Below are 26,180 nucleotides of genomic sequence, written 5' to 3'. Positions count from 1 at the left end.
CATTAGTGCCAAACGTCTGCCCCTAAAGAGCCAACGTCAAGTATCTCTCTACCCACCCAGGATCTGGAAACCGAGTCTCAAAACCAGTAAACACTCTGGATTGCCATCCCCGCGCATGGGAGGCACTTTCAAGCACTCCCCGTGACGTGCAGGAGGAAGATCTGCCTGCCCGTCACCCACATCTCTTCCTCTTTTGACTCACGGCAGACATGTGGAGGATGACTGGCTGGTGCCAGAGATGGTTACTGTGGCCGCGACACACAGCCCAGATCACTGGCCACAGCGGGAGGTGAACTCCCAACCCTGGCTTCATTAGAGCCACGGAGACTTGCCCATGACCCCTGTGCTCTCTTCTTGGGCTGGATGGGCAGCCACGCCCCAGCACTCCAGCACCCTTGGCTTGCCCCTGTCACTCCTCACCCACATGTGGCAATGCCTGGAGTTGGAGGTGAAAGATTAAGGGTCGAGGTTTGTGGTTAGATGGTCCTGCCTGGGACATGTGGACCCTCTATTTCCTTCTGGACATTTAAAAAAGGATACTCCATGGGACTTCCCTGGTGGTGCCGTGGTTAAGAATCCTGCCAATGCAGGAGACACAGGTTCGAGCCCTGGTCTGGGAAGATCCCATGTGCTTCGGATCAACTAAGCCCAGGCACCACAACTACCGAGCCTGCACTCTACAGCCTGCGAGCCACAACTACTGAGCCCATGCACCCCAACTGCTGAAGCCCGCACGCCTAAAGCCCATGCTCTGCAACAAGAGAAGCCACCGCAGTAAGAAGTCTGCGCACCACAACGAAGAGTAGCCCCCGCTCACCACAACTAGAGAAAGCCCGTGTGCAGCAACAAAGACCCAACACACCAAAAAAAAAAAAAAAAAAAAAATGATACTCCAATGGATGATCCATAGCTAGGGAGCTTTATAAGAGTGAGAACAAAAGAATATAAATCATCTTTCATCAAGACTCTTTCAAGAGAGAAGGGAAGTGCCTTGCTTTGAACCTAAGAGGGAAAGAGCTTAGAAACACTCCATGGGCTGCACAGAACTCCAGGCTCACTCAAGTCTCTTCTAAAAATACTTCAAGCTGAGTAAAAGTGCTATTTTAGAGCCACATGACTGTCAGGAAAGCTCTTTCATTCCCCCAAATGACAGTCATTCTTTCCTATCTTGACTCCTGCCCTATTCACAATTTGTACCACTGATCTGACCCCTCAGCTTTCACTGCTTCATAACTATTATTTGTTTCCACATGTAAAGATCTTATCTCCCCCACCGTCACAGAGCCTAACACAATGCTAGGCACAGCAGGAAAGCCTACAGGACTGACCCTCTCTCCTTGCTTTTCTGCCTCTCTCCTCCCAGCGGAATCATCAAACAGCTCTGGGCCTTTGCACCTGCTTTCAATGTCCTGGGTAGGCCTATGGGAATCTGACCAATAAAGAATGAAGGCAAAGTGAAGAGGCCAAGCAAGGGGCATAGCTGAAAAATTCCTATCTAGCTCATGTCATTCTTCCAGCCCCAAATCCAATTCTTGGTTTTAAAAACTATATCATAATAATTTAGTGACTGGGTCACAATAATGCCTTGTGCAATGTCTATCAAGGAGGCCTTTGTTAGGCAAAGATCATTATTGTAATTGTTAATAGCTCAATTTCTTGGAGCATCTTTACTTCAAGCTCTTAAGCAAAAGGACTGGCACAAGTTGAAGGACTGGGAAGGCCCTGAGTCTGCTTCCCATCCTGGAGAAATCAGAGCCAATCACAGACCAAGTGGAAAGAAGCAGTTACCATTAACGCTGACACAAGGACCTTCATGAAAACTTCCAATCCACATGAGTATGACAACCTTGCTTTTGCCCTGACACAGACCTAAAACATGTCTACACCTGGCCAAAGGGTCTAAATGGTTCTAGCTGCCAAGGGAAAAAATAATCAGCTTTCCACATTTCCACCAAATATTCTCATTCCTACCAAATCTACAACTGATAAGTGGGATACCTAAGGCTTCTAGGATGGCCTGATGTGTGAGTTGTAGCTTGAATTTTATTAATATTCGCAGCTGCCAGCAACCTGCCTCACCTGCCTGGGGTCTGTGCATGATCTCATCCACCCTGACTCTACAGCCACATGAGTTTATACACCATCTGCCCGGTTTCTAAACTCACTTTTGCTAGTGGTTAAGTGGCACATTTCTGGCTCATTGATAATGGGACCTGGCCTCTGTCAGGAAGGTCTGAATGATCCTGAGAAGAAAGCCTTGCTTTAGGAATGTTGTGTATCTTCATGTTGAACCACTTTAGTGAATTATATCCTCCCTGACTGCATGTGCAAGTGACACAAGAGTAATAACCTACTTTCCTACTGACTTGTCGTCCTCTAAAAGTCTACAATGGTTCATGAAAGAGTGAAGTCTGGTTTTGCCTTTCCTTCCAGGGGGACTGTGGCAGAGACTGCTGGTTACCTCCCAAAATTTGTTTTCTCCTCCCAGAGAGAGAATTGGGGTTCTAGACTGCATAGAATAAAGACAACATTTTGAGCCTCCCAACATTCTGAGCTAGATGTTGTCCTATGTCCTAAGTCTGGCTAATGGGCTATGCATGGCAGTGATGTGTTCAACTCCTGGATGGTACCCTTAAAGGGCCGGAGAGTGCCCTCCCCTCTATGGTTTTCACTCAACAGCTGAAATGCATTTATACTGATGAGACATGTTGGATCATAGGATTAAGGACAATACCTCATGGAAGGTGGAGAAGCAATAGAGAAGGAGCCTGGGTCTCTGAAAACTTTGTGGAACAGAGCCACTGTACTAGCTCTGCTTTTTTTTTTGAGAAGAAATAAACTTCCATTTTTTAAGCCTGGGTCTTCCCCAGTGTACTTTTGGCCCTCTGTCACAGTTTTCTAATTAAGTAAAGGACTCCTATATTGAACAAAGCAATGTAATAGCACCGTAAAGAACGAATCACAGGCCCACGGCAACCACCACCACCTTTTTTTTTTTTAAAAAAGAGAGTGGATTCTTGGGTAGGGACCAGTCCTGGCTCTTGGTCATTGGTGCTCACAGGGACAGCAACACAGAGGGTGCTGGTATGGTTACTGCAGACAATTAATTGCCTCTAACACTACTTGAATAGGAAGCCTATTTCCTTATTAAGAGTGTTTTTTTTTAATAAAATGCACAAAACAAAGGAGCTGGTTATTTGCAGTGTTTCCATGGTGGCAGTACAACTGCATACAAACAGTACCTGCTTGCCTGCTGGAGAAGGCAAAGACGATGATGTCATCAAAGGTCCAGGTGTAGTCCTGGTGCGGAGGGTAGAACACCAGCTTGTCAGAGGCTTCCTTCCTGAGGTCAATTAGGAATGTGGAGTGGACCATGGGGACCGGAAAGCAGCCCAACCTCTTCCATTCTCTAATCTGAAGATAGTCTGGGGTCCGTTTATAGAAGCCCTGTAAGGAACAAATGGCTGGGTTATGTTCACTGATCTGAGGGCTTCCTCTTTCCCAATCTTCTGTTAGGCTGACTCCTAAGTCATCACCAGCTAAGTACAAGTCCCCAAGCAAAGTCACCTTCTCTCTTCTTATCTTGGCCTAAGAATTTCCAGCTGAGCTCAGGAAATGCTATTTACATATAAAACAATACAAAAAGTGTCCTGTTACCAGAAATAATTTTGGCTTCAGCATATCTCTTGATTTAATAGTTTCATAAAAGTACACTTTGTGTTGACTAATGATTGAATATGACATGAGTTATCAGAGGTGGTAGAGCAGAGCAGTTAAGAACACATGTTCTGGGATCTGGCTGTCTGAGGTTAAATCACACCTCAGCTACTTACTGTCTGTAGGTATTGGTCACGCTCCTCAACCTTGCTGTGCCTATTTCCTCATCTGTAAAATAGGAATGATGGTGCTATCTACTCCATGGGGTTGTCTGTAACAATTAAGGAAGGTAAACCTGAAAAGCGCTTAGAGCGGTACCTAGCACCAAGAAAGCATCAATAAATATTGGCTATTATTAAAATGACTACATTACATTGGCTGATACTTTTAACTAAACATGCAGTACTTAAACATATAAATGGGGTCTTTTTTCAATGCAATTACTTATTCACTATCCTGGTGGAGCTGCCACTGCTCCACACTTTTGGGGGGATTCCCCTTTTGAAAGTTCCCTCTGGGCAAGCACACAGGACAACCAGTGCCCTTACTTTGTGGTTTTTGAACACACTGGTTTGGAGCAACCCAGCTTGTTTTTCCTCCAAACTCAACTGTTCATTCAACAAACATCTACTGAGTGCCTACTGTAATCCAGGCTGTGTTAGATGCTGGAGGCTTAGCAGTAAATTGACAACCCCAGTGTTATTAGCCCTCATGGGGTGCAGAAACCACTGGAGCTTTATACTCCAGTGGCACCAATTATAACTTGACTGTTGCCAAAGCTCAAACCCATTCCAGAGAAGATGAGGATGTGTCTTGACAAAACATACTTAAAAGCATGTGAAGCTTGGAAAGGCATTTCCAAAAACATTTTAGGCAACAGCAGGCTCATGGAATGAGTGTAAAGTTTCACAGGGCCAGCACTCTGAAGGGCACAATACTCAGTAGTTGCAAAAGTTCTCTCATATTCATTAATCAGTCACATTCCCTTACGGTCACACTTTCTGCAGTGGTGTCAGTACCCACACATTAGGCACTGCAGTCTCGTCTCTGACATTTCTTTCAGGGTCTCAACTAGTGTTCTAGCTGAGCTAATGCTCACACTGACCACGTGGTAAGGAAGAAGGATCACAAATTAAGACTTAGAAGCTGTGCGTCTTAGAGTCATCTTTACCATCTAGCTGATTGATCTTGGGCCCATGCTTAACCTCTTTGAGCCTAAGTTTCTTCTCCTGAAAAAATGGGGTAAAAGCTGGTTTGTCTATCTCGCAGGGTTGTAGAAGGGATCACATGGGATACGGTCTGTGAAGATATTTTGGAAACTGTAATGCATTATATGAAGTATTATTATTCCTACAATTTTATTAGAAGCCTTAAAACTTAAGGATCACTTAACATCCTTCAACTTATCAATATTCTTCCAAGGGACAAAGGGAAAACTGGTTCTTCAGAGGACCGCCTAAGAACACATGTCAAATACAAGGTTCTAGACTACTTAGGACAATATTGTCAGAATGAGAAGCTTGGAAAATTCATGATGATAATGAATCACTGAATATCCTGGGGGCAGGGAGGAAGGAAGCAGAGAAGGAAAGAAAGAGAGAAAGAGACTTAATATGCTTCCTGCAGACAGGCAGAGGCAATAGATGTGTCATTTTTTCCACATAAACTGAATGTTGTTGGTAATGATTCTGGTTCATTGACCAGATAAAACTGAGGTCATTTGGTTTTGGTTGTGTTTAAAGGCTCTGGAAACCAAGGCCTGCCTCAAGCTTATGAAGTCATCGGCTGTTTCTGTTCCTGCCCTAGCAGAAGCCTCACTGGGGATGATAGAGAGCCAGAAACAGAAACAAATTAGAATTGCCTCTAAATTGCTTAGATTTTACTTTCACTGTGCAGAGTAAGTGAGCTGTTAATATTCAAGCAAATAAGACAACAGAAACTGGGAGGCTGCGGTTACTAAGATAATCCACTCGATGCTGGTGTCAATGTACAACTCATTAAAAACACCCCAGGGTGATTCTGCCATGTGAAGCACTGCAGATTATTAACTGAGAGTGTATGAACTTCAATTTAATATAACAGCTTCTCCCCAAGGAACTGACTGGCTTTTATAAATATGAACTTAATCTGTCCCTAAAAGAGATGTGGATAACATGCATTCAAAATCTCTTGGAGCTACGGGAGATAACTGTAACGAAAGAGTACCGCTGCATCCAGCAGCGTGCTACAGCCAGGAAGTTTGCAAGTCAGTTGACACGTTGGTAGCTTAAAATCCATAAAATCAAAAATCACGTTAATCCCCACCATTGTAAATAAACCATAGACAGCAAGCTTTGCATATTTGTAATAATTATATCATCAAGTGACTGTACCGCGATTTACTTAACCTTTCCCTCAGCTTAAACAACATTTGCATGGTAGAAGTACTTATACCATGAAAACTGGTAAATGCTACCAATCAAGGGTTTTCCCCCACAGAGAACCAGTCATTATATATTTATCAGCACACCACTGGCCTCATTCTTCATCTAAAACCAAACCAAATATAAAAGAGGGACTGAAAATTTAGCTCTTTGAGCATGAGAACACACTTAACATATAATTTTTCCCTTAAAGAATCTTTGTCCTACATTGATATGTACTACATTGATCAGTTTATCTCTCTATTTTATTAACTAAAGAATAAAAACTATAATCAGCCATAAACATTCACTGCAACAGATCTCCAGACTTCGAATATTTTACAATGGAAAAGAGAGATGATGGAAATTTGAAATTTTTTTTTAACTCAAATTTTGTAAAAACATCTACCATTGCAGTTCTAATTATTAGATCTCTTTGGAAATATTTTGGCAACATATCAAAGGTCATTAAAATATTTAATACTCTTTGACTCACTAATTCCAGCTCTCAGAAGCTGTCCCAAGGAAATAATATTAAATATGGAAAATTTTATATTAATTATGATGGTCATCATAATAGTTAAAAGTTGCAAATAGGGCTTCCCTGGTGGCGCAGGGGTTGAGAGTCCGCCTGCCGATGCGGGGGACACGGGTTCGTGGCCCGGTCTGGGAAGATCCCACATGCCGCGGAGCGGCTGGGCCCGTGAGCCATGGCTGCTGAGTCTGCGCGTCCGGAGCCTGTGCTCCGCAACGGGAGAGGCCGCAACAGTGAGAGGCCCGCATACCGGAAAAAAAAAAAAAAAGTTGCAAATAACTTAAATGTTTTTAAACTAAGAGAAAAGTTAAGTAAATTGCATTATAGCCACTTGATGATATAGTTAAAAACATGCAAGCTGTCATCTATGATGTTAGAGTGGTAGGGATTAAAATGATTCTTTAAAAAACGTTTTTCTCTTCCCAGTTTTTTAGTGTTCTTATGTTAGCTTTGATGAGCAAAAAAAATGTTTAATTTTTTGAAAATCTCTGAATCAGGGAGAAAAAAAGTACAAATTTCAGCAAGCTATGGTGGTGAATTTAAAGCTTCTAATGCTAAGTTCATTAGAATAATTTCTTCATAAGTCATCAATACAGAAGAGCTCATGGGGTTGTGGCATTGGACCTGGATTTACCACCTTTCCTAAAAATGCTTGCTCCAATAACACAATGACAGGCATGTTTCAAGGGAGAAAATCAGAAAAAGATTGATGGGGCTGTTGACAGGTGGTTTCCTTGTTAAAACTCATAACCTTAATTCACTACCCAAAAGACTTGCCTGAGGTGTGATTCCGCACCAGAAATTAGAGTACAGGCCCCGAGACTCCAGCATGGGGGCCACAACGGTTTTGTTTTCTGCAATCAGTAGATTGAGGGTCTGTGGATTAGTCAGGAAGTTGTCAACATCTATGAACTAGGAAAAGAAAAGGATAACGTCGCATGAAAAGGTGCTTTTCAGTAACGGGTACAAGAGTAACCCAACACTTGGCAAAAGATCATGGAAACTTGCTCATGACATATGGAACCAGCTATCCATGTTATCCGTGTTTTCCTTATGGAAACCCCTTGCAGCTGGACGGCTTTCATTCAGGCAAAATACATTTAGTCTAACTTCCACATGTTTAGCTCTGCATAAGGCACTGAGTAATGAATTGGTATCATCATTGGGCACATACTCAACGAGGACCTAACCTACACCTTGGTTAGTGGTTTAAGTATAAGCTACTAATGGCTCTCAAGCCCTTAAATAAGGACTTATTCACACTCACTGAGTGCCCACTCTAGGTACGAACGAACACACCTATTCAGGTTGTCTATAGTAAAGCCAAAATGGCCCCAAACCGATCCATAAATGCTATCTTAATGTTACAATTTGAATTTTTGTTTAAAGTACATTATAGCAACCCATGCTAACCAATGAAGCTATTTCCCATTCTTACCAGAAATCCATGTTAACACTGATTCATTTACAGGGACAGTATAGCAACAGTTTCTATCATATAAAATAATCACACTGAACTGTACACTTAAAAAAATTAAAATGGTAGATTTTATGTTATGTATATCGCCCCCCTGCAACACACAAAGTAAATAATCAGAAGCTTTCATTCTTTGAGAGTCAATCTCTTCACCAAAAATTTTGTAGTTCAGCACTTGTACACTTCAATGACATTTAAACAGCTATACAACGTTAAATATCAGCACAATTTGAAACTTCTATGAAATTATTTGTATTGAAATTATGTGTGTGATAAACTATTGGGCTGATTTTTGTTGTGGCTGAGAGGCTGAGGATGGACATAGGTCAACAGTATTCCCTTTAGGAATCAGAGTCTAGTGACAGAGAACAGACGTCCATAAGTTTAATGAAACAACACTGGCTTTGCTTTACTGGCGTTATTTGTAGTGTTGTACTGGAAAATGTTTGCCAAAAGAATTAAATGGATTTTGGGGGCCACAGAGGGAGAACTTTGTTCCCATAAATTTTGGGGGAGAAAAGCCTGTGTCAATTTTCCAAAGGGAATAGGGACTGTAGCTTCTTGCTGATTAGGGAGCTGTCCTTTCCAACTGAGACAGGTTCCTGGAGGATAAGGATAACATTGATTCTTAATTGTCAAGTCCAGCATTTTTCTGGACCACTCTTGAAGTTCTGAGGGAAGTAATGGAACCTCTTCATGGAGAGAAATTCTCCAGGAGAGTCCAGCATAATTTGGAGCAACCAGGAAGCCAAGCAAGAGATACCATTCCCCAGACACTTGGGAGCAAAAGGGAATAATAGCATTTCAGAACTGTTAATTTGAATCTCTTTTTACGTAATCAATTTCTCATATCCCCAAAACTCTTCTAAAAAGTCAAGACCTTTTATATTGCTTTACCCATAGCATTCTCTATGAACTAAAAAGTATTAGAGTTTCTTATGCCTACTACAATAAAGAGATTGAATAATTCAGGAGCTTATTTGCTTATTCACTAAAAATGCCAGGAATGAGTCTGAGATGAAATCCAGGTATCCCGATATTAAGTTCTCCAGATTTTTTCTTGTGCCTTTATTAAAACGTTGAGGAGGAGATGTCTAAAAAAGGGTTGTTTTGATTGTTCCCACAGTCCTACATTATCAACAATTGATTTGGAAACATTCTAGATAACAGTTGTCAAGAAATTAAACGTCTGTTTTTACCAGAATGTAGTCTGACCATTTTTCCCTCGCAGTTCGAAGGGCTGCCTGTCGTAGTTTCATCACATGGGCAAAACGGGAGCCAGGCCAGTGCTTTGGTCCAATTTCATCAGGATAAGACCTATAGTAATGATAGCAATAATATTAATAATAATAATAGCTAATAATTATTGAGTGCCTATATATTCCAGGCACTATGTACTAATTCATTTAATCTTCCAGTAGTAACCCTAGGAAGTCGATACTGTTATGGCTATCATTATTCCATTATTACCGATAAGAAAATGGAGCAAGGAGAGATTAAGTAATTTGCTGCTTCCCATACACATGACTCTTTACATGAAATACTTCAGTGGGTTCTCATTAGAACTCACTGAGTCCTTGTGATGTAAGTGCTACCACTCTCCCCATTTCAGAGCTGAGGAAATTGGTTAGAGTGGTTAAATCATTTGCTTAACATTATGCAGTTAATAAGGGGTACAGCCAGAATTTGAATCCAGGCATAACCCCAACGCTCATGTTCCTAGACACAGTCTTATACATTTAGACATCAAATAAATTTGGAAATGTTACAGCATCAAAATATGAGTTTCCCAGGAAAAACAAAGGTTTACCTTACATGGTCAAGTCTGAGTAAACGATTCCACAGAGTCTAACACGTTGATCTGCCCCAGATGGAGTGAGATCATGGAGCGGATGCATAATGCTGGGCTCTCTATCAACATCCACAAAGCAGCCAGGCCAGGACTCGTCCACGGCCATGGAGGCAGGTGGGTTAGCACACCCTCAAGAACCTTTCTGAAAGCTCCCAACTGGTATGGTCATTGATAAAGTCGCAGTAGCCCCGCCCCAAACTGGCCACCACTTCAAGTTCTTAATGCTGCACTGGCAGTACATTTCCCTCAGTGAATGAGAAACCGCAAAAAACAATGAGACCGTAACCATACAAATAAAATTAATAAAACTATTTTTGCACAGGAAGTCTCTGGAATGTCTTCCTCAATTACTGTTTCTACAAAAATCAGTGGAATTTCTGTTTTTCTGAATATGTTGCCCCCAAAAACGCCATCTCTGGTATTTCTCACAATGACCTTGGCATACAATATATTTAGTCAAAATCTGGCATTGGAGAAAATTACTAGGATGCAAGAGAGGTACATAGAGTCTTTCTGGGCTACTCTAATTAGGCCAAATTCCATTATAAGGAACTCCAAAAGATTGTTCAAAATTTTTTACAGTGTTCAAACTTGGTTGTTAAATTTTGCTCCATATATGGACCATATACTGAGATTTGAGATATATAAGTAGATACGTACATACATACACATAATAAAAATATTATATAAAGAGAGACTAGAAGAACAAAAATTTGTTCTGGAATAGCACTTCTTATTATGATAATACATATTTGGCTTCCAATAAATGACTTATCCTGGGCAAAATTTCAGCAGCTTAATTCATCCTATTTCTACAATTTCTTAAGCTAGAATTGTAGTAGCCTTGGAAACATTTCGAGTAGTAAGTTTAAATATATTTATTCATGTTCTCATTTACTTATTTGTTCATCCAACAAGTATAAATTTAGTGCCCACCAAGAACATAGCACTGAGTGAAATATAAAGTATTTGTATATTTTAGCCCCTGCCAAAGAAATTTAAAAAATACTTAGAAAAAAAATGCATGAATCAGATAGTTAATGTTAGTTAAGTTTATTGTTGTGTCAAAGAAGAAGATATAGGACATAAGCAATACAAGTGTTGAGAGAAGGTACATCTTTGTAACTGGAATGATTAGCAACAGCTTTTGGTAGCAGTTAACTGGTAGCAACATCCAGATGAAGCAGTTTTCTTTTAGGAAATATTGGTGTATACGTAGGGATGCTAAATTTATGAAATCTTTTAAAAATATAAATCAGGTATTTGAACTTCATTCTGTACGTACTAGAGAGTCACTGAAGTCTTTTTAAATAGAGAAATGACAGCACATCGCTAGTATTTTAGGTAGACTGATTTGACAGTGTGGTATAGAGAATGATTTGAAGATGGAGGCTACTAAGAAATTGCTATGGTACAGACTGGAAATAACGTAAATGTCCATCAGTAGGAGGTTGATTAAACAATTATGATACATCCACACAATGATACTCTGCAGTCATAAAAATAATGGAAGACACTCCTTAACTACTGCTTTGGAATGATTACCAAGATATGATGAGTGAAAAAGCAAGGTGCATGTCAGAAGTATACAAAGTTTTCACTATGCTCCCTCAAGGATAAAAGGGTTATCCTCAAAGTATGAATAAATAATATCAATATTTAAAAATATATGCTGCTGTGGTAATTTACTTGAGAACTAATGAAAACCTGAACTTGGCCAGTAGCTGCAGGAGTAAAGAGGAAGAGAGACATGAAGATTTGTCAAAGGAAGAAATGGCAGGTCTTTGTAACTTACTAGACACAGAGATGAAAGACAAGGGAAAGTCACATGTGCCCCCAAGATTGGAAGCCTAACACGGCTGGAAGACTGGTTAAGGGGGGAAGGGTGAATAATGAGTTCACAAAATGTTCTCTTGCTACTCACTCAGGTTCATCCATAGGCCTCCACTCCACATAGTGATAGGCTCTCTGGACATTTTTCAACCACTCCCTGAGTATTTCTGTTGTATTATCCACATTGTGATCAGTGGCTGCCCTGCATGAAAGAAAGCACAACACATTTCAGTTATTATGTCATCCAAAGAAAGAGGGGGAAAACCAAAAGACCCCAGATTAACTGAAAGGAGAATGGCCAGTTCTAGACATTGTGTGTATGAAAATGACTCCCTCATGGTCCAAACTAGACAATGAATTTCTGAAGTGAGAGATGTTGCTTTAAACCATCTCTGTGTCATTAGATCCTTAAGCAGGACTTGGCCAATAGAATCAATAAGTGGTTGTACTAAAATAGTATATACTTAAAATGAATTAAAGTAGAGTTAGGTAACTAATATTCTTGGAAAGTTTCTTGTTTGTTTGAATTTTTAGTTATCCAAGATGTAAACTCTATCTTTTAACTTACATAACAACAACCCTCAATTTAAGCAATTATTCAGAGTTGCATTTTCATTTCAAGTCCAACAAAAATTTTAGCCAGTGCTGCTTTAATCGTATGCACTAGAGGGGAAGGTCACAATAACAGTTCCCAGTATAAAATTCAAAATCCAAGGTATCTTCACCTATCTATTTTGGATTAACTCTACCATCACTTATACACCATAGAGTACCTTCAAAAGTCTTCAAACAATGTACACAAAACTTGTTTCTGTTCTACCTTGACAGTTTAATAAACTGATCCACTTCAAAGGGAGCTTAACTCACTTATTAAAACAAAAGTATTTTCAAATTTTATCACAAAGCAAACGCATGCTGAGTATAAGATATACATCTAAAACGAAGTTATTCAGAACACCTAAAAATGAACCGATATTCCAGTCAATTGGAAAAGAAAGAAGGAAAGCAGGGATTGTAAACTTGACATCAAATAAGGTAGAATTCAGGCCAAAAAATATTAAACATGACAAAGCAAAATTGTAATTCTACTAATAATGCTAAAGGATATAATTCACATCAAAGATATAATAAATGTGAATATCCATGTACCTTCATATAGCACAGGGGTTGGCAAACTTTTCTTTAAGAACCAGATAGTGACTATTTTAGGCTTGCAGACCATACACTCTCTGTTGCAACTACTTAACTCTGTCATTGTAGCAGTAAAGCAGTCATACACAATACATGAATGAATGAGCATTGCTGTACTCCAATAAAGCTTTATTTACAAAAGTAGGCAACTAGTCTGCTGGTTGTAGTTTGTCAACCCCTGATTTAGCAGAAAGTATAGAAACTGCAAGGAAAAACAAGCACCAATAATAAGAGATGTTAATATACCATTTTCAGTTGAAGAAAGTGCAAATGGGAAAAAAGTAAATATATAGAGGATCTACAGAACACAATAATAGAGGTTATACTTTTTTCTCAAGTGCACACGGAACATTCACAAAAACTGACCAACAATTACATTATGAAGAAAGTCTCTATAAATTGGAATAATATAAACAGCATTCTCTGATCACAATGTCATAAAACTAGAAATTAGTAATAAAATAAAGCCCCCAAAATTCCATTAAAAACTCTCTATTAAACAACTATTGAGTGAAATAAGAGCTACAAATCAACTTTATAACTTCTAAATATAAATAATGAAAACATTAGATATCAGAGCTGGGGGATACAATTAAAGCAGTGGTCAGAGAAAAATTCAGTTTTTTTATCCTTAAATCAATAAAAATAAATGAGTTGAACTCCTACTCAAAAAGCTAGAAAAAGAGCAACAACACAAACAAGCATAAAGAAATAAAGACAAAGTCATGAGGTAGAAAACAGAAAAAGAGCAGAACTAATAAACAAAAGAAATGTTACTTTTTTTGAGAACAAAATCAACAAAAGACAATCACTAGTTAATCTAACCAAGACAACACAAAAATTACAAATAAGAAATGACAAAGATGAGGGGAATATGACTGATATGGAAGGAATTTTTAAAAAATATCATAAGTGGTCACTTTGTGCAACTCAATGAAAAATAATTTTAAAAACTAGATATAATAGAAGACTTCCTAGCAAGATGCATGTTAGCAAAACTGACTCCATTAGAGAGACAAAACTTAAACAGAACAATTTTCTTGGAAGAAATAAAGAGAAAAACGAAAACACTGGCCCAGGTGGTTTCATAGGGGAATTCTACCAGATATCTTAATAGATTAGATATTTCCAATGTTATGTAGCTTGTTCTCCAGAGCATTAAAAAAAAAAAAAAAGGGGACTTCCCTGGCAGTCCAATGATTAGGGCTCGGTGCTTTCACTGCTGAGGGGCCTGGGTTCAATCCCTGGTTGGGGAACTAAGATCCCATAAGCCTCATGGCCAAAAAAAAAAAAAAAATCCAAGTCCTTTTAATAACGCAAGTACAATATTGATATCTAAACCTAATAAAGATACACACACACAACTACAGGCCAATATTTTTCAATGAATATGCTGCAAAAATCCTAAAGTATTAGCAAAGAGAATCCAATATCCTATTAAGAAAATATGATATATCATAGCCTAAGATTGTGCAATATAAAGGAAATTCATTAATATAATTCACTATATTAATAGACCTGAAGAAAAATCATATGATTATCTCTGTAAATGCTAAACAGGTCTTTAACAAAATTCAACACCTATTCTTGGTTTTTTAAAACCACACTGAATAAAATTAAAATAGGAAGGGAGGGAGGGCAGGCAAACAGGAAAGAAAGAGTCATGGGAAGATAGAGGTGTCTGAGACTCTTAAAAGGCTTATACTTTATTGGCAATTCAGCAGTTCCTCCGGGGAGGGAAAGCTATTGGCATTATCAGCAGCAGTGGTTCCCTGAGAGCCTTGATAAGAGCAAATGAAGAGATGTGAAAAGTGGTCATGTCCTCCATTTATGTCAATTTCAGTAAATAGGATTTTGTTAAACCCAATCTATAATGGTTTTTGTTTTTCCTACTTGAGCTTTTGGTGGTCACTGCTGCTCCAAAAGTAAAAAATGAAATCTTTAAGAGAGAGAATATTTAGGAATGTTCAAGAGAAAAGACATTGTTAAGCAAAGCATGGTGAAACTCCATGCTACGTAGGGAATAAATTTCTATAAAACACCAAGTAACGTGAAGGTATGCACTTAAGTCACAAGGTATAGAAAAATGAAGGATAGAGGTCTATGACTAATACCTGAAAATCTTATTTCATAAAATGGATATCTGAACGAAAACTATCCTTCTTTAAAACATTATTCAAAAAACAGAAGATCAAGAGGTGATGCCGATGGCCACTTGATCTACTTTCAAGTCTTTTCTGGAAATCAGATTAGACTCAGCTCCTTTCTTCAAAACAAGGTCTAGGAGGGAGAGAGACCCACAGGCCCACCCAGACATTCCATTATCTGGAGGGAAGAGAGGTGATGTGTGTAGCTGACGGTATTGGGGGATACCAGGTAAGTACGTTGGGACAGAGATGGGGGTGTACAAGGAGGTGAGAAAGTGGGCCAGGAAGCAATGTGGGAGAGAGACACGGGCTCCATCCAGTTTGCAACTGTGCCGAGAAGTGTAGCATGTCAGCAAAAATCACATCCACTCTCACACACTGCCACAAGCCACTAATGTCCAGCATCATGGCCAGCATCATAGCCAGGAAGGGCACTAGAATTGTCAAACCACTCATCTCACAGTATGAAGCATGTGTAGAGCAATTCCTGAAACTGGGAATCCACTCCAATGCACATTATTCTTCACTCAAAGTACTATGAGTAAGAGTATGTTAAAACAAAAAAATCTTGACGATAGTGTTAGCCAAAAGTTTTAGGAATTCTAAATTATTCCCAAATTACTTATAAATAGTGTAGGAAAATTTAGATAGCATCTACTTCTTTCCTTGACTGTTGTTTCTTCATTACACAGGATTTATAGTCTCTTTGTCCTCCATAGACGTTGATGCATTTCCTCCTAATCATTTTAACAAAGTTAAATTTAACAAAGGTCTCATTGTATGAAATTTACTTTCCTGGAGTACAGACTAAACAACTCCAAACTCTGCCTAAGTATCCACTACTGACAAACATCCAGAGAAATTAGCTGCCTGGTGTATGCAAAGATAGATGTCTCTAATTAAAAGTAGAGGCAGAGATTTTAAATACTGTCCTGATGGAGTTAAAAAATTTCCTGTACAGATACTTCCCCAAATTGTTAAGATTCTCTTTGTTCTCAGGCTTCTGAGGAAATGAGCAAATCCTCCAGCTGTGGTCACAGGTTCATCCACTCTGGCCTTTTATGAGCAGGGCCAGTCTCCTGCACTGTCCCAGAGAACACCAGCCCACTGAGGAAGGCTTACATTCCCCCCTCAAGACCAACTGCCCTGCCTCTCTACACCCCTGGCAAAGGCAAATAAACAGAAATCCAGGCAGATAATTCTAACTGCTGCCTTTTAATCCCTCTTATGAAAGTGTGTTTCCATTTGAATATGTAATCATGAAAACATGCAGGCGCTTGTCTCTTCAGAGGGTTGGAGAAAGAGATATAGAAAAGGCCCAGATGCAGGCTCCCTGGAGGAAACATGAGGCTTTAGTTAAAGGTTCTATTTTCAGAGTCCTGTAGAAAATGTAACAGTGCAGTGCCTGACCTGCTGTGAGGCTCCACAAGCAACAGGACACAAAGACATGATCCTATACATAGAGAATCCTAAAGATGCCACCAGAAAACTACTAGAGCAAATCAATGAATTTGGTAAAGTAGCAGGATACAAAATTAATGCACAGAAATCTCTTGCATTCCTATATATTAATGATGAAAAACCTGAAAGAAAAATTAAGGAAACACTCCCATTTACCATTGCAACAAAAAGAATAAAATACCTAGGAATAAACCTACCTAAGGAGACAAAAGACCTGTATGCAGAAAACTATAAGACACTGATGAAAGAAATTAAAGAAGATACAAACAGTTGGAGAGATATCCCATGCTCTTGGATTGGAAGAATCAACACTGTGAAAATGACTCAACTACCCAAAGCAATCTACAGATTCAATGCAATCCCTATCAAACTACCAAAGGCATTTTTCACAGAACTTGAACAAAATATTTCACAATTTGTATGGAAACATAAAAGACCCCAAATGGCCAAAGCAATCTTGAGAAAGAAAAACGGAGCTGGAGGAATCAGGCTCCCTGATTTCAGAGTATACTACAAAGCTAGAGTAATCAAGACAGTATGGTACTGGCACAAAAACAGAAAGATAGATAAATAGAACAGGATAGAAAGCCCAGAGATAAACCCATGCACATGTGGTCACCTTATTTTTGATAAAGGCGGCAAGAATATACAATGGAGAAAAGACAGCCTCTTCAATAAGTGGTGCTGGGAAAACTGGACAGCCACGTGTAAAAGAATGAAATTAGAACACTCCCTAACACCACACACAAAAATAAACTCAAAATGGATTAAAGACTTAAATGTAAGGCCAGACACTATAAAACTCTTAGAGGAAAACATAGGAAGAACACTCTATGACATAAATCACAGCAAGATCTTTTTTGACCCACCTCCTAGAGAAATGGAAATAAAAACAAAAATAAATAAATGGGACCTAATGAAACTTAAAAGCTTTTGCACAGCAAAGGAAACAATAAACAAGATGAAAAGACAACCCTCAGAATGGGAGAATATATTGGCAAATGAAGCCACTGACAAAGGATTAATCTCCAAAATTTACAAGCAGCTCATGCAGCTCAATATCAAAAAAACAAACAACCCAATCCAAAAATGGGCAGAAGACCTAAACAGACATTTCTCCAAAGAAGATATACAGATTGCCAACAAACACATGAAAGGATGCTCAACATAACTAATCATTAGAGAAATGCAAGTAAAAACTACAATAAGGTATCACCTCACACCGATCAGAATGGCCATCATCAAAAAATCTACAAACAATAAATGCTGGAGAGGGTGTGGAGAAAACGGAACCCTCTTGCACTGTTGGTTGGAATGTAAATTGATACAGCCACTATGGAGAACAGTATGGAGGTTCCTTAATAAACTAAAAATAGAACTACCACATGACCCAGCAATCCCGCTACTGGGCATATACCCTGAGAAAACCATAATTCAAAAAGAGTCGTACCACAATGTTCACTGCAGCACTATTTACAATAGCCAAGACATGGAAGCAACCTAAATGCCTATCAACAGATGAATGGATAAAGTAGATGTGGCACATATATACAATGGAATATTACTCAGCCATAAAAAGAAATGAAATTGAGTTATTTGTAGTGAGGTGGATAGACCTAGAGTCTGTCATACAGAGTGAAGTAAGTCAGAAATAGAAAAACAAATACTGTATGCTAACACATATATATGCAATCTAAAAAAAAAAAAAAGGTCATGAAGAACCTAGGGGCAGGATGGGAATAAAGACGCAGACCTACTAGAGAATGGACTTGAGGACACGGGGAGGGGGAAGGGGAAGCTGTGACAAAGTGAGAGAGTGGCATGGACATATATACACTACCAAATGTAAAACAGATAGCTAGTGGGAAGCAGCCACATAGCACAGGGAGATCAGCTCAGTGCTTTGTGACCACCTAGAGGGGTGGGATAGGGAGGGTGGGAGGGAGGGAGACGCAAGAGGGAAGAGATATGGGGATATATGTATATGTATAGCTGTTTCACTTTGCTATAAAGCAGAAACTAACCATTGTAAGGCAATTATACTCCAATAAAGATGTTTAAAAAAAATAAAATAAAATCTTTGTGGCTAAGATGGATATTTCCATCAAGCTAGGACGCTGAGGACACAGCAGGTGTGAACCCCATCAGGAGAAGCCAAGGGCTCTCTCCCAAACTGACAGCTCCCTCCACTCCCGTGGAAAATGAGTCTGCCATCCTTCTCCCAATCAGATCAGGAAAGGCACCCAGAGAGGTAACGGACATTGCTAAAGGATTCCTTGAAGGAAACAAATGAAGTGAAGATACATCTGGAGAGGTGATTTACAAGTGATTTACAGTGATTAGTGATTTCACTAATCAAACTGGAAAACCAGTGTTTGTGAAAGCACAAGCAAGCACTGGCCAGAGGACCAGGCTCCTGGGAGGCTAAGCCTGTTCAAACTTTGCTTCAATTGTCCCAACCAGAGTAGAATCACATTAAATCACATTAAACCTCTGGCTCCGGCTGACATAGTAAGGAGAGCTCAGATCTTGAGCTGTGCCAATCATCACATAATTAATTTTCTTTGAAGGCCCCATCGGGACAGCGACTTTGCTTTATCTCTAAGGAGCACCAGGACCTGCCAGCCACTAAGAGGTCTCCCTCCTCCACCCTCAGGAGAGCTGTGGCCCTGATACGGCTGTGAGGCTCATGGTTGGTCCCCTCTTTGTCCAATAGTCTTTGCTGGCTTTCTTTGGAGCTAGTACCTGAAATGGAAGAGGTGGCAGATACAGGTGCAACATCCACATGGCCTTAGGGGGGAGCGCTAGGCCACTTCTTACCATAAAGCTGCACATCTGCTTTCTCTCTGATTTTGCTTCTAGTTCCTCTTGCCTCTTCCTCTTCCCTAGCTGTGCAAGGCAGCAAAGGCCCATGAGTCTCCGATTCAAAGTCACATTAGGACAGGGGTAAACACATACTGCAAATACAATCAACAGCATGTACAGGGATCTCCTTGGCTCATGAAGTTCTCAGGCCAGCAGGTGCATTGTCACTGTTACAGGGGAAAGCAAGAGACCCTGGAGCAGACCAGTAGATAAACATGTTTGCAGGATGACAGAGCTTTCCTACTTGGCTGTGGCCAAAAATAAAATAGAGGTTTCTTTGGCAACGTCTAAACACGCTGACATTTCTCCCTGTTTTAGAAGGTCAGTTTTCATTCCTCAGCCTTGGCTCCTAAACTAATAGCCAATTTGAAATAATTACAACTGACTCATTTCCTTTTACAAGAACTACTGAGGTTGTGAGGGCTAAACTCACACTGGTAAGTGTGGGGCCACTGGAGCCATATTAAAGATGCAGGCTGGTGCCTTGGGAGTCAAGATGGCGGACTAGGAGGACACAGAATTCGTGTCTTCTCACAACTAGGGCACCTACCAGACACCGGTGGGGGACCCCCAGCGACCGGGTAGGATGTGGGATATGGGGGGAGTGAAGGGGGAGGAGAAGTGGAGGCGGGATGGGACTGGCGGCCCTGAGGGGTGGCTGGGGGAGGGGAAGGGATCTCACGCCCGAAGGGGGAAATTGGGGAACCACCGGGAGGGAAGAGGATCAAAAGGGAGCGTGGCCAGGTTTCCCCTGCCCACTTGGGCCCCCAGGAACCTGCTGAGATCCCAGGCCTGATCCTCTGCCCACCTAGGTCCCCTCCAGCCATGCGGGTCCTGAGGGAGTGGGAGGGAGGGAAGGGGGAGCAAAAGTAAAGGCCGGACCTCAGGACCCACACCCCTGTGGGATGGCTGGGGGAGGGGAGGAGTTCCTACACCCAGCAGGACCCACCCACAGTTAGGGGTCCAAAGGGGATGGGGGAGACCCTGGGGGAGACAGTGGGGAGGGCTGCAAAGAAACAGAAGGGAACGCGGTCAGCTCCTTCCCTGTCCACTTAGGCACTGGGGCGCCTGTTGGGCTCCCGGGCCTAATCCTCTGCCCTTGGAGCCTCCCTCCTGCCGCACAGAGCCCGAGCCCCGCCCCTACACCCCCACCCAGGGCCCTACCTCTAGGGAGACCCCCTCCAATGAGCTGGGCCTAAGCCCCACCACACACCCTCACTCAGGACCCTAACTCCCAACTCCAGAACTCCACATTCCAGAGGCCCTCCTTTCCACCTGCTGCCTCTCGCCTTCTGGCCATGTGCTAAGCAGAGGCCCCACCCCAGGCTTGAACGGCGCCCCGCCTAGACCACGCCGCAGGCTCAAACATCACCCCCGACCCGCCTAGGTCCTGCCCCACCCTAAGCCCCTCGCCTGCCTAGTTTCCAACCCTACCTAAACTCCGTCCCCATAGCCAAGTCTTTTTTTTTTTTTCTTTTTTCCTTTTTCCTCTTTTAGACTGGGGTTCTGTTTTACCTTGTTGATTCACTATTGTTGATTCTTTTATAATTTTTATTTTTCCTAATAAATCTTTTATTCTTCTAATTTTATTTTATTCTTTATACTTTGTTATTGTTCTCTCCTTTTGGCTTGTTTCCCCCACTCACAACCTTTTTTTTTTTTTCTTCTGTTGTGGTTTTATTTTAACTTGTTGCAGTTGTTACGATTATGGTTTTATTTTTCCTAATATTATTTGTATCTTTCTAATTCTATTTTGTTTTTTATTCTTTGATATTGTACTAGTCCTTTTTTTCTTTATTCCTTTTTTTTTTCTTTCCTTTTTTTTACTGCACCATGAAGCTTGCAGGATCTTGGTTCCCAGGCTGGAGGTCGGGCCCGAGCTCCTGTGGTGGGAACTCCGAGTCCAAACCGCTGTACTAACAGAGAACCTCAGACCCCAGGGAATATCAATTGGAGTGAAGCCTCCCAGAAGTCCTCATCTCAGCACCAAGACCCAGCTCTATCCAACTGCCTGAAAACTCCAGTACTGGATGTCTCAGGCCAAACAACCAGTAAGGCAGGAATACAGCACCACCCATCAAAAAAAAAAAAAAAAAAAGAAACGACAAAAAAATATGTTACAGATGAAGGAGCAAGGTAAAAACCTACAAGACCAAATAAATGAACACGAAATAGACAACCTACCTGAAAAAAAATTCAGAGTAGTAATAGTAAAGATGATTCAAAATCTCAGAAATAGAATGGAGAAAATACAAGAAACATTTAACAAAGATATAGAAGAACTAAAGAGCAAACAAATGGTGATGAACAACACAATAACTGAAATTAAAAATACTCCAGAAGGAATCAGTAACAGAATAACTGAGGCAGAAGAATGGATAAGTGAGCTGGAAGATAAAATGGTGGAAATAACTGCCAGGAAGCAGAATAAAGAAAAAAGAATGAAAATAATTGAGGACAGTCTCAGAGAAGTCTGGGACAACATTACACACACCAACATTTGAATTATAGGGGTCCCAGAGGAAGAAGAGAAAAAGAAAGGGTCTGAGAAAATATTTGAAGAAATTATAGTTGAAAACTTCCCTAAAATGGGAAAGGAAATAGTCAATCAAGCCCAGGAAGCACAGAGAGTATCATACAGGAAAAACCCAAAGAGAAACATGCTGAGACACATATTAATCAAACTATCAAAAATTAAATACAAAGAAAAAATATTAAAAGCAGCAAGGGAAAAACAACAAATAACATACAAGGGAATCCCCATAAGGTTAACAGCTGATTTTTCAGCAGAAACTCTGTAAACCTGAAGAGAGGGCAGGACATATTTAAAGTGATGAAAGGGAAAAGCCTACAACCAAGATTACTCTACCCAGCAAGGATCTCATTCAAATTTGAAGAGAAATTAAAACCTTTACAGATAAGCAAAAGTTAAATGAATCAGCACCACCAAACCAACTTACAAAAAATGCTAAAGGAACTTCTCTAGGCAGGAAACACAAGAGAAGGAAATGACCTGCAATAACAAACCCAAAACGATTAATAAAATGGTAAAAGGAACATACATATCAATAACTACCTTAAATGTAAATGGATTAAATGCTCCAACCAAAAGACATAGACTGGCTGAAATGGATACAAAAACAAGACCCGTATATATGCTGTCTACAAGAAACCCACTTCAGACCTAGGGCCACATAAAGACTGAAAGTGAGGGGATGAAAAACGATATTCCATGCAAATGGAAATCAAAAGAAGGCTGGAGTAGCAATTCTCATATCAGACAAAATAGACTTTAAAAATAAAGGCTATTACAAGAGACAAAGAAGGACACTACATAATGATCAAGGGATCGATCCAAGAAGAGGATATAACACTTGTAAATATTTATGCACCCAACATAGGCACACCTCAATAAATAAAGCAAATGCTAACAGCCATAAAAGGGGAAATCGACAGTAACACAATCATAGTAGGGGACTTTAACACCCCACTTTCACCAATGGACAGATCATCCAAAATGAAAATAAATAAAGAAATACAAGCTTTAACTGATACATTAAACAGGATGGACTTAATTGATATTTATAGGACATTCCATCCAAAAACAACAGAATACACTTTCTTCTCAAGTGCTCATGGAACATTCTCTAGGACAGACCATATCTTGGGTCACAAATCAAGCCTTGGTAAATTTAAGAAAAATGAAATTGTATCAAGTATCTTTTCTAACCACAACGCTATGAGATTAGATATCAATTACAGGAAAAAATCTGTAAAAAATATGAACACATGGAGGCTAAACAATATGCTACTAACCAACCAAGAGATCACTGAAGAAATCAAAGAGGAAATCAAAAAATCCCTCGAAACAAATGACAATGAAAACACAATGACCCAAAACCTATGGCATGCAGCTAAAGCAGTTCTAAGAGGGAACTTTATAGCAATACAATCCTACCTCAAGAAACAAGAAACATCTCAGGGCTTCCCTGGTGGTGCAGTGGTTGAGAGTCTGCCTGCCAATGCAGGGGACATGGGTTCATGCCCCAGTCTGGGAAGATCCCACAAGCCGTGGAGCAGTTGGGCGAGTGAGCCATGGCCGCTGAGCCTGCGCATCTGGAGCCTGTGCTCCACAACAGGAGAGGTCACAACAGTGAGAGGGCCGTGTACCGCAAAAACAAAACAAAACAAAAAGAAACATCTCAAATAAACAACCTAACCTTACACCTAAAGCAATTAGAGAACGAAGAACAACAACAACAACCAAAAAACCCCCAAAGTTAGCAGAAGGAAAGAAACATAAAGATCAGATTCAAATAAATGAAAAAGAAATAAAGGAAATGATAGCAAAGATCAATAAAACTAAAAGCCAGCAACTTGAGAGGATAAACAGAAGTGATAAACCATTAGCTAGACTCATCAAGAAAAAAAGGGATAAGACTCAAATCAATAGAATTAGAAATGAAAAAGGAGAAGTAACAACTGACACTGCAGAAATACAAAGGATCATGACAGATTACTACAAGCAACTCTATGCCAATAAAATGGACAACCTGGAAGAAATAGACAAATTCTTAGAAAAGCACAACCTTCTTAGACTGAACCAGGAAGAAATAGAAAATATAAACAAACCAATCACAAGCACTGAAATTGAGACTGTGATTAAAAAATCTTCCAAGAAACAAAAGCCCAGGACCAGATGGCTTCACAGGCAAATTCTATCAAACATTTGGGGAAGAGCTAACACCTATCCTTCTCAAACTCTTCCAAAATATAGCAGAGGGAAGAACACTCTGAAACTCATTCTACGAGGCCACCATCCCCCTGATACCAAAACCAGACAAAGATGTCACAAAAAAAGAAAACTACAGGCCAATATCTCTGATGAACATAGATGCAAAAATCCTCAACACAATATTAGCAAACAGAATCTAATAGCACATTAAAAGGATTATACAGCATGATCAAGTGGGGTTTATCCGAGGAATGCAAGGATTCTTCAATATACGCAAATCAATCAATGTGATAAACCATACTAACAAACTAAAGGATAAAAACCATATGATCATCTCAATAGATGCAGAAAAAGCTTTTCACAAAATTCAACACTTATTTATGATAAACCCTCTCCAGAAAGTAGGCATAGAGGAAAGCTACCTCAACATAATAAAGTCCATATATGACAAACCCACAGCCAACATCATTCTCAATGGTGAAAAACTGAACCCATTTTCTCTAAGATCAGGAACAAGACAAGGTTGCCCACTCTCACCACTATTATTCAACATAGTTTTGGAAGTTTAACCACAGTAATCAGAGAAGAAAAAGAAATTAAAGGAATCCAAATCAGAAAAGAAGAAGTAAAACTCTTACTGTTTGCAGATGACATGATACTACACATACAGAATCCTAAAGATGCTACTAGAAAACTACTAGAGCTAATCAATGAATTTGGTAGAGTAGCAGGAAACAAAATTAATGCATAGAATCTCTTGCATTCCTATACACTAATGATGAAAAATCTGAAAGAGAAATTAAGGAAACACTCCCATTTACTACTGCAACAAAAAGGATAAAACACCTAGGAATAAACTGAGCTAAGAAGACAAAAGACCTGTATGCAGAAAACTATAAGACACTGATGAAAGAAATTAAAGATGATACAAACAGATGGAGGGATATACTATGTTCTTGGATTGGAAGAATCAACATTGTGAAAATGACTATACTACCCAAAGCAATCTACAGATTCAATGCAATCCCTATCAAACTACCATTGGCATTTTTCACAGACTAGAATAAAAAATTTCACAATTTGTATGGAAACACAAAAGACCAAGAACAGCCAAAGCAATCTTGAGAAAGAAAAACGGAGCTGGAAGAATCAGGCTCCCGGACGTCAGAATATACTACAAAGCTACAGTAATCAAGACAGTATGGTACTGGCAGAAACACAGAAATATAGATCAATGGAACAGGATAGAAAGCCCAGAGATAAACCCATGCACATATAGTCACCTTATTTTTGATAAAGGAGACAAGAATATACAATGGAGAAAAGACAGCCTCTTCAATAAGCGGTGCTGGGAAAACTGGGTAGCTACAGGTAAAAGAATGAAATTAGAACTCTCCCTAGCAGCATACACAAAAATAAACTCAAAATGGATTAAAGACCTGAATGTAAGGCCAGACACTATCAAACTCTTAGAGGAAAACATAGGCAGAATACTCTATTACATAAATCACAGCAATATCCTTTTTGACCCACCTCCTAGAGAAATGGAAATAAAAACAAAAGTAAACAAATGGGACCTAATGAAACTTAAAATCTTTTGCACAGCAAAGGAAACAATAAACAAGATGAAAAGACAACCCTCAGAATGGGAGAAAATATTTGCAAACGAAGCAACAGACAAAGGATTAATCTCCAAAATATACAAGCAGCTCATGCAGCCCAATATCAAAACAACAAACAACCCAATCCAAAAATGGGCAGAAGACCTAAACAGACATTTCTCCAAAGAAGATATACAGATTGCCAACAAACACATGAAAGGATGCTCAACATCACTAATCATCAGAGAAATGCAAATCAAAACTACAATGAGGTATCTCCTCACACCGATCAGAATGGCCATCATCAAAAAATCTACAAAAACAAATGCTGGAGAGGGTGTGGAGAAAAGGGAACCCTCTTGCACTGTTGAGAATGTAAACTGATACAGCCACTATGGAGAACAGTATGGAGGTTCTTTAATAA

The 26,180-nt window shown here is 39.9% G+C and overlaps 1 protein-coding gene across 3 annotated transcripts in view; it reads right to left on the bottom strand.

Moving 5' to 3' along the window:
• Positions 1 to 26,180, bottom strand: part of COLGALT2 (collagen beta(1-O)galactosyltransferase 2) — a 134,990-nt gene that overhangs the window by 55,458 nt on the left and 53,352 nt on the right. For all 3 annotated transcript variants that reach the window (XM_079914216.1, XM_079914217.1, XM_079914218.1), the window contains exons 2-5: positions 11,848 to 11,958; positions 9,271 to 9,388; positions 7,372 to 7,506; positions 3,243 to 3,447 (exon numbers count right to left, since the gene is read on the bottom strand). In XM_079914216.1, coding sequence (XP_079770342.1) covers positions 3,243 to 3,447; positions 7,372 to 7,506; positions 9,271 to 9,388; positions 11,848 to 11,958 — 569 coding nt within the window. The remainder of the gene's footprint in view (positions 1 to 3,242; positions 3,448 to 7,371; positions 7,507 to 9,270; positions 9,389 to 11,847; positions 11,959 to 26,180) is intronic.

The sequence above is a fragment of the Stenella coeruleoalba genome (genome assembly GCF_951394435.1).
Source record: "Stenella coeruleoalba genome assembly, chromosome: 1".
NCBI classification, from domain to species: Eukaryota; Metazoa; Chordata; class Mammalia; order Artiodactyla; family Delphinidae; genus Stenella; species Stenella coeruleoalba.
Note: the sequence above shows the minus strand (reverse complement) of the source record. Positions and strands in the feature narration are given on the sequence as shown.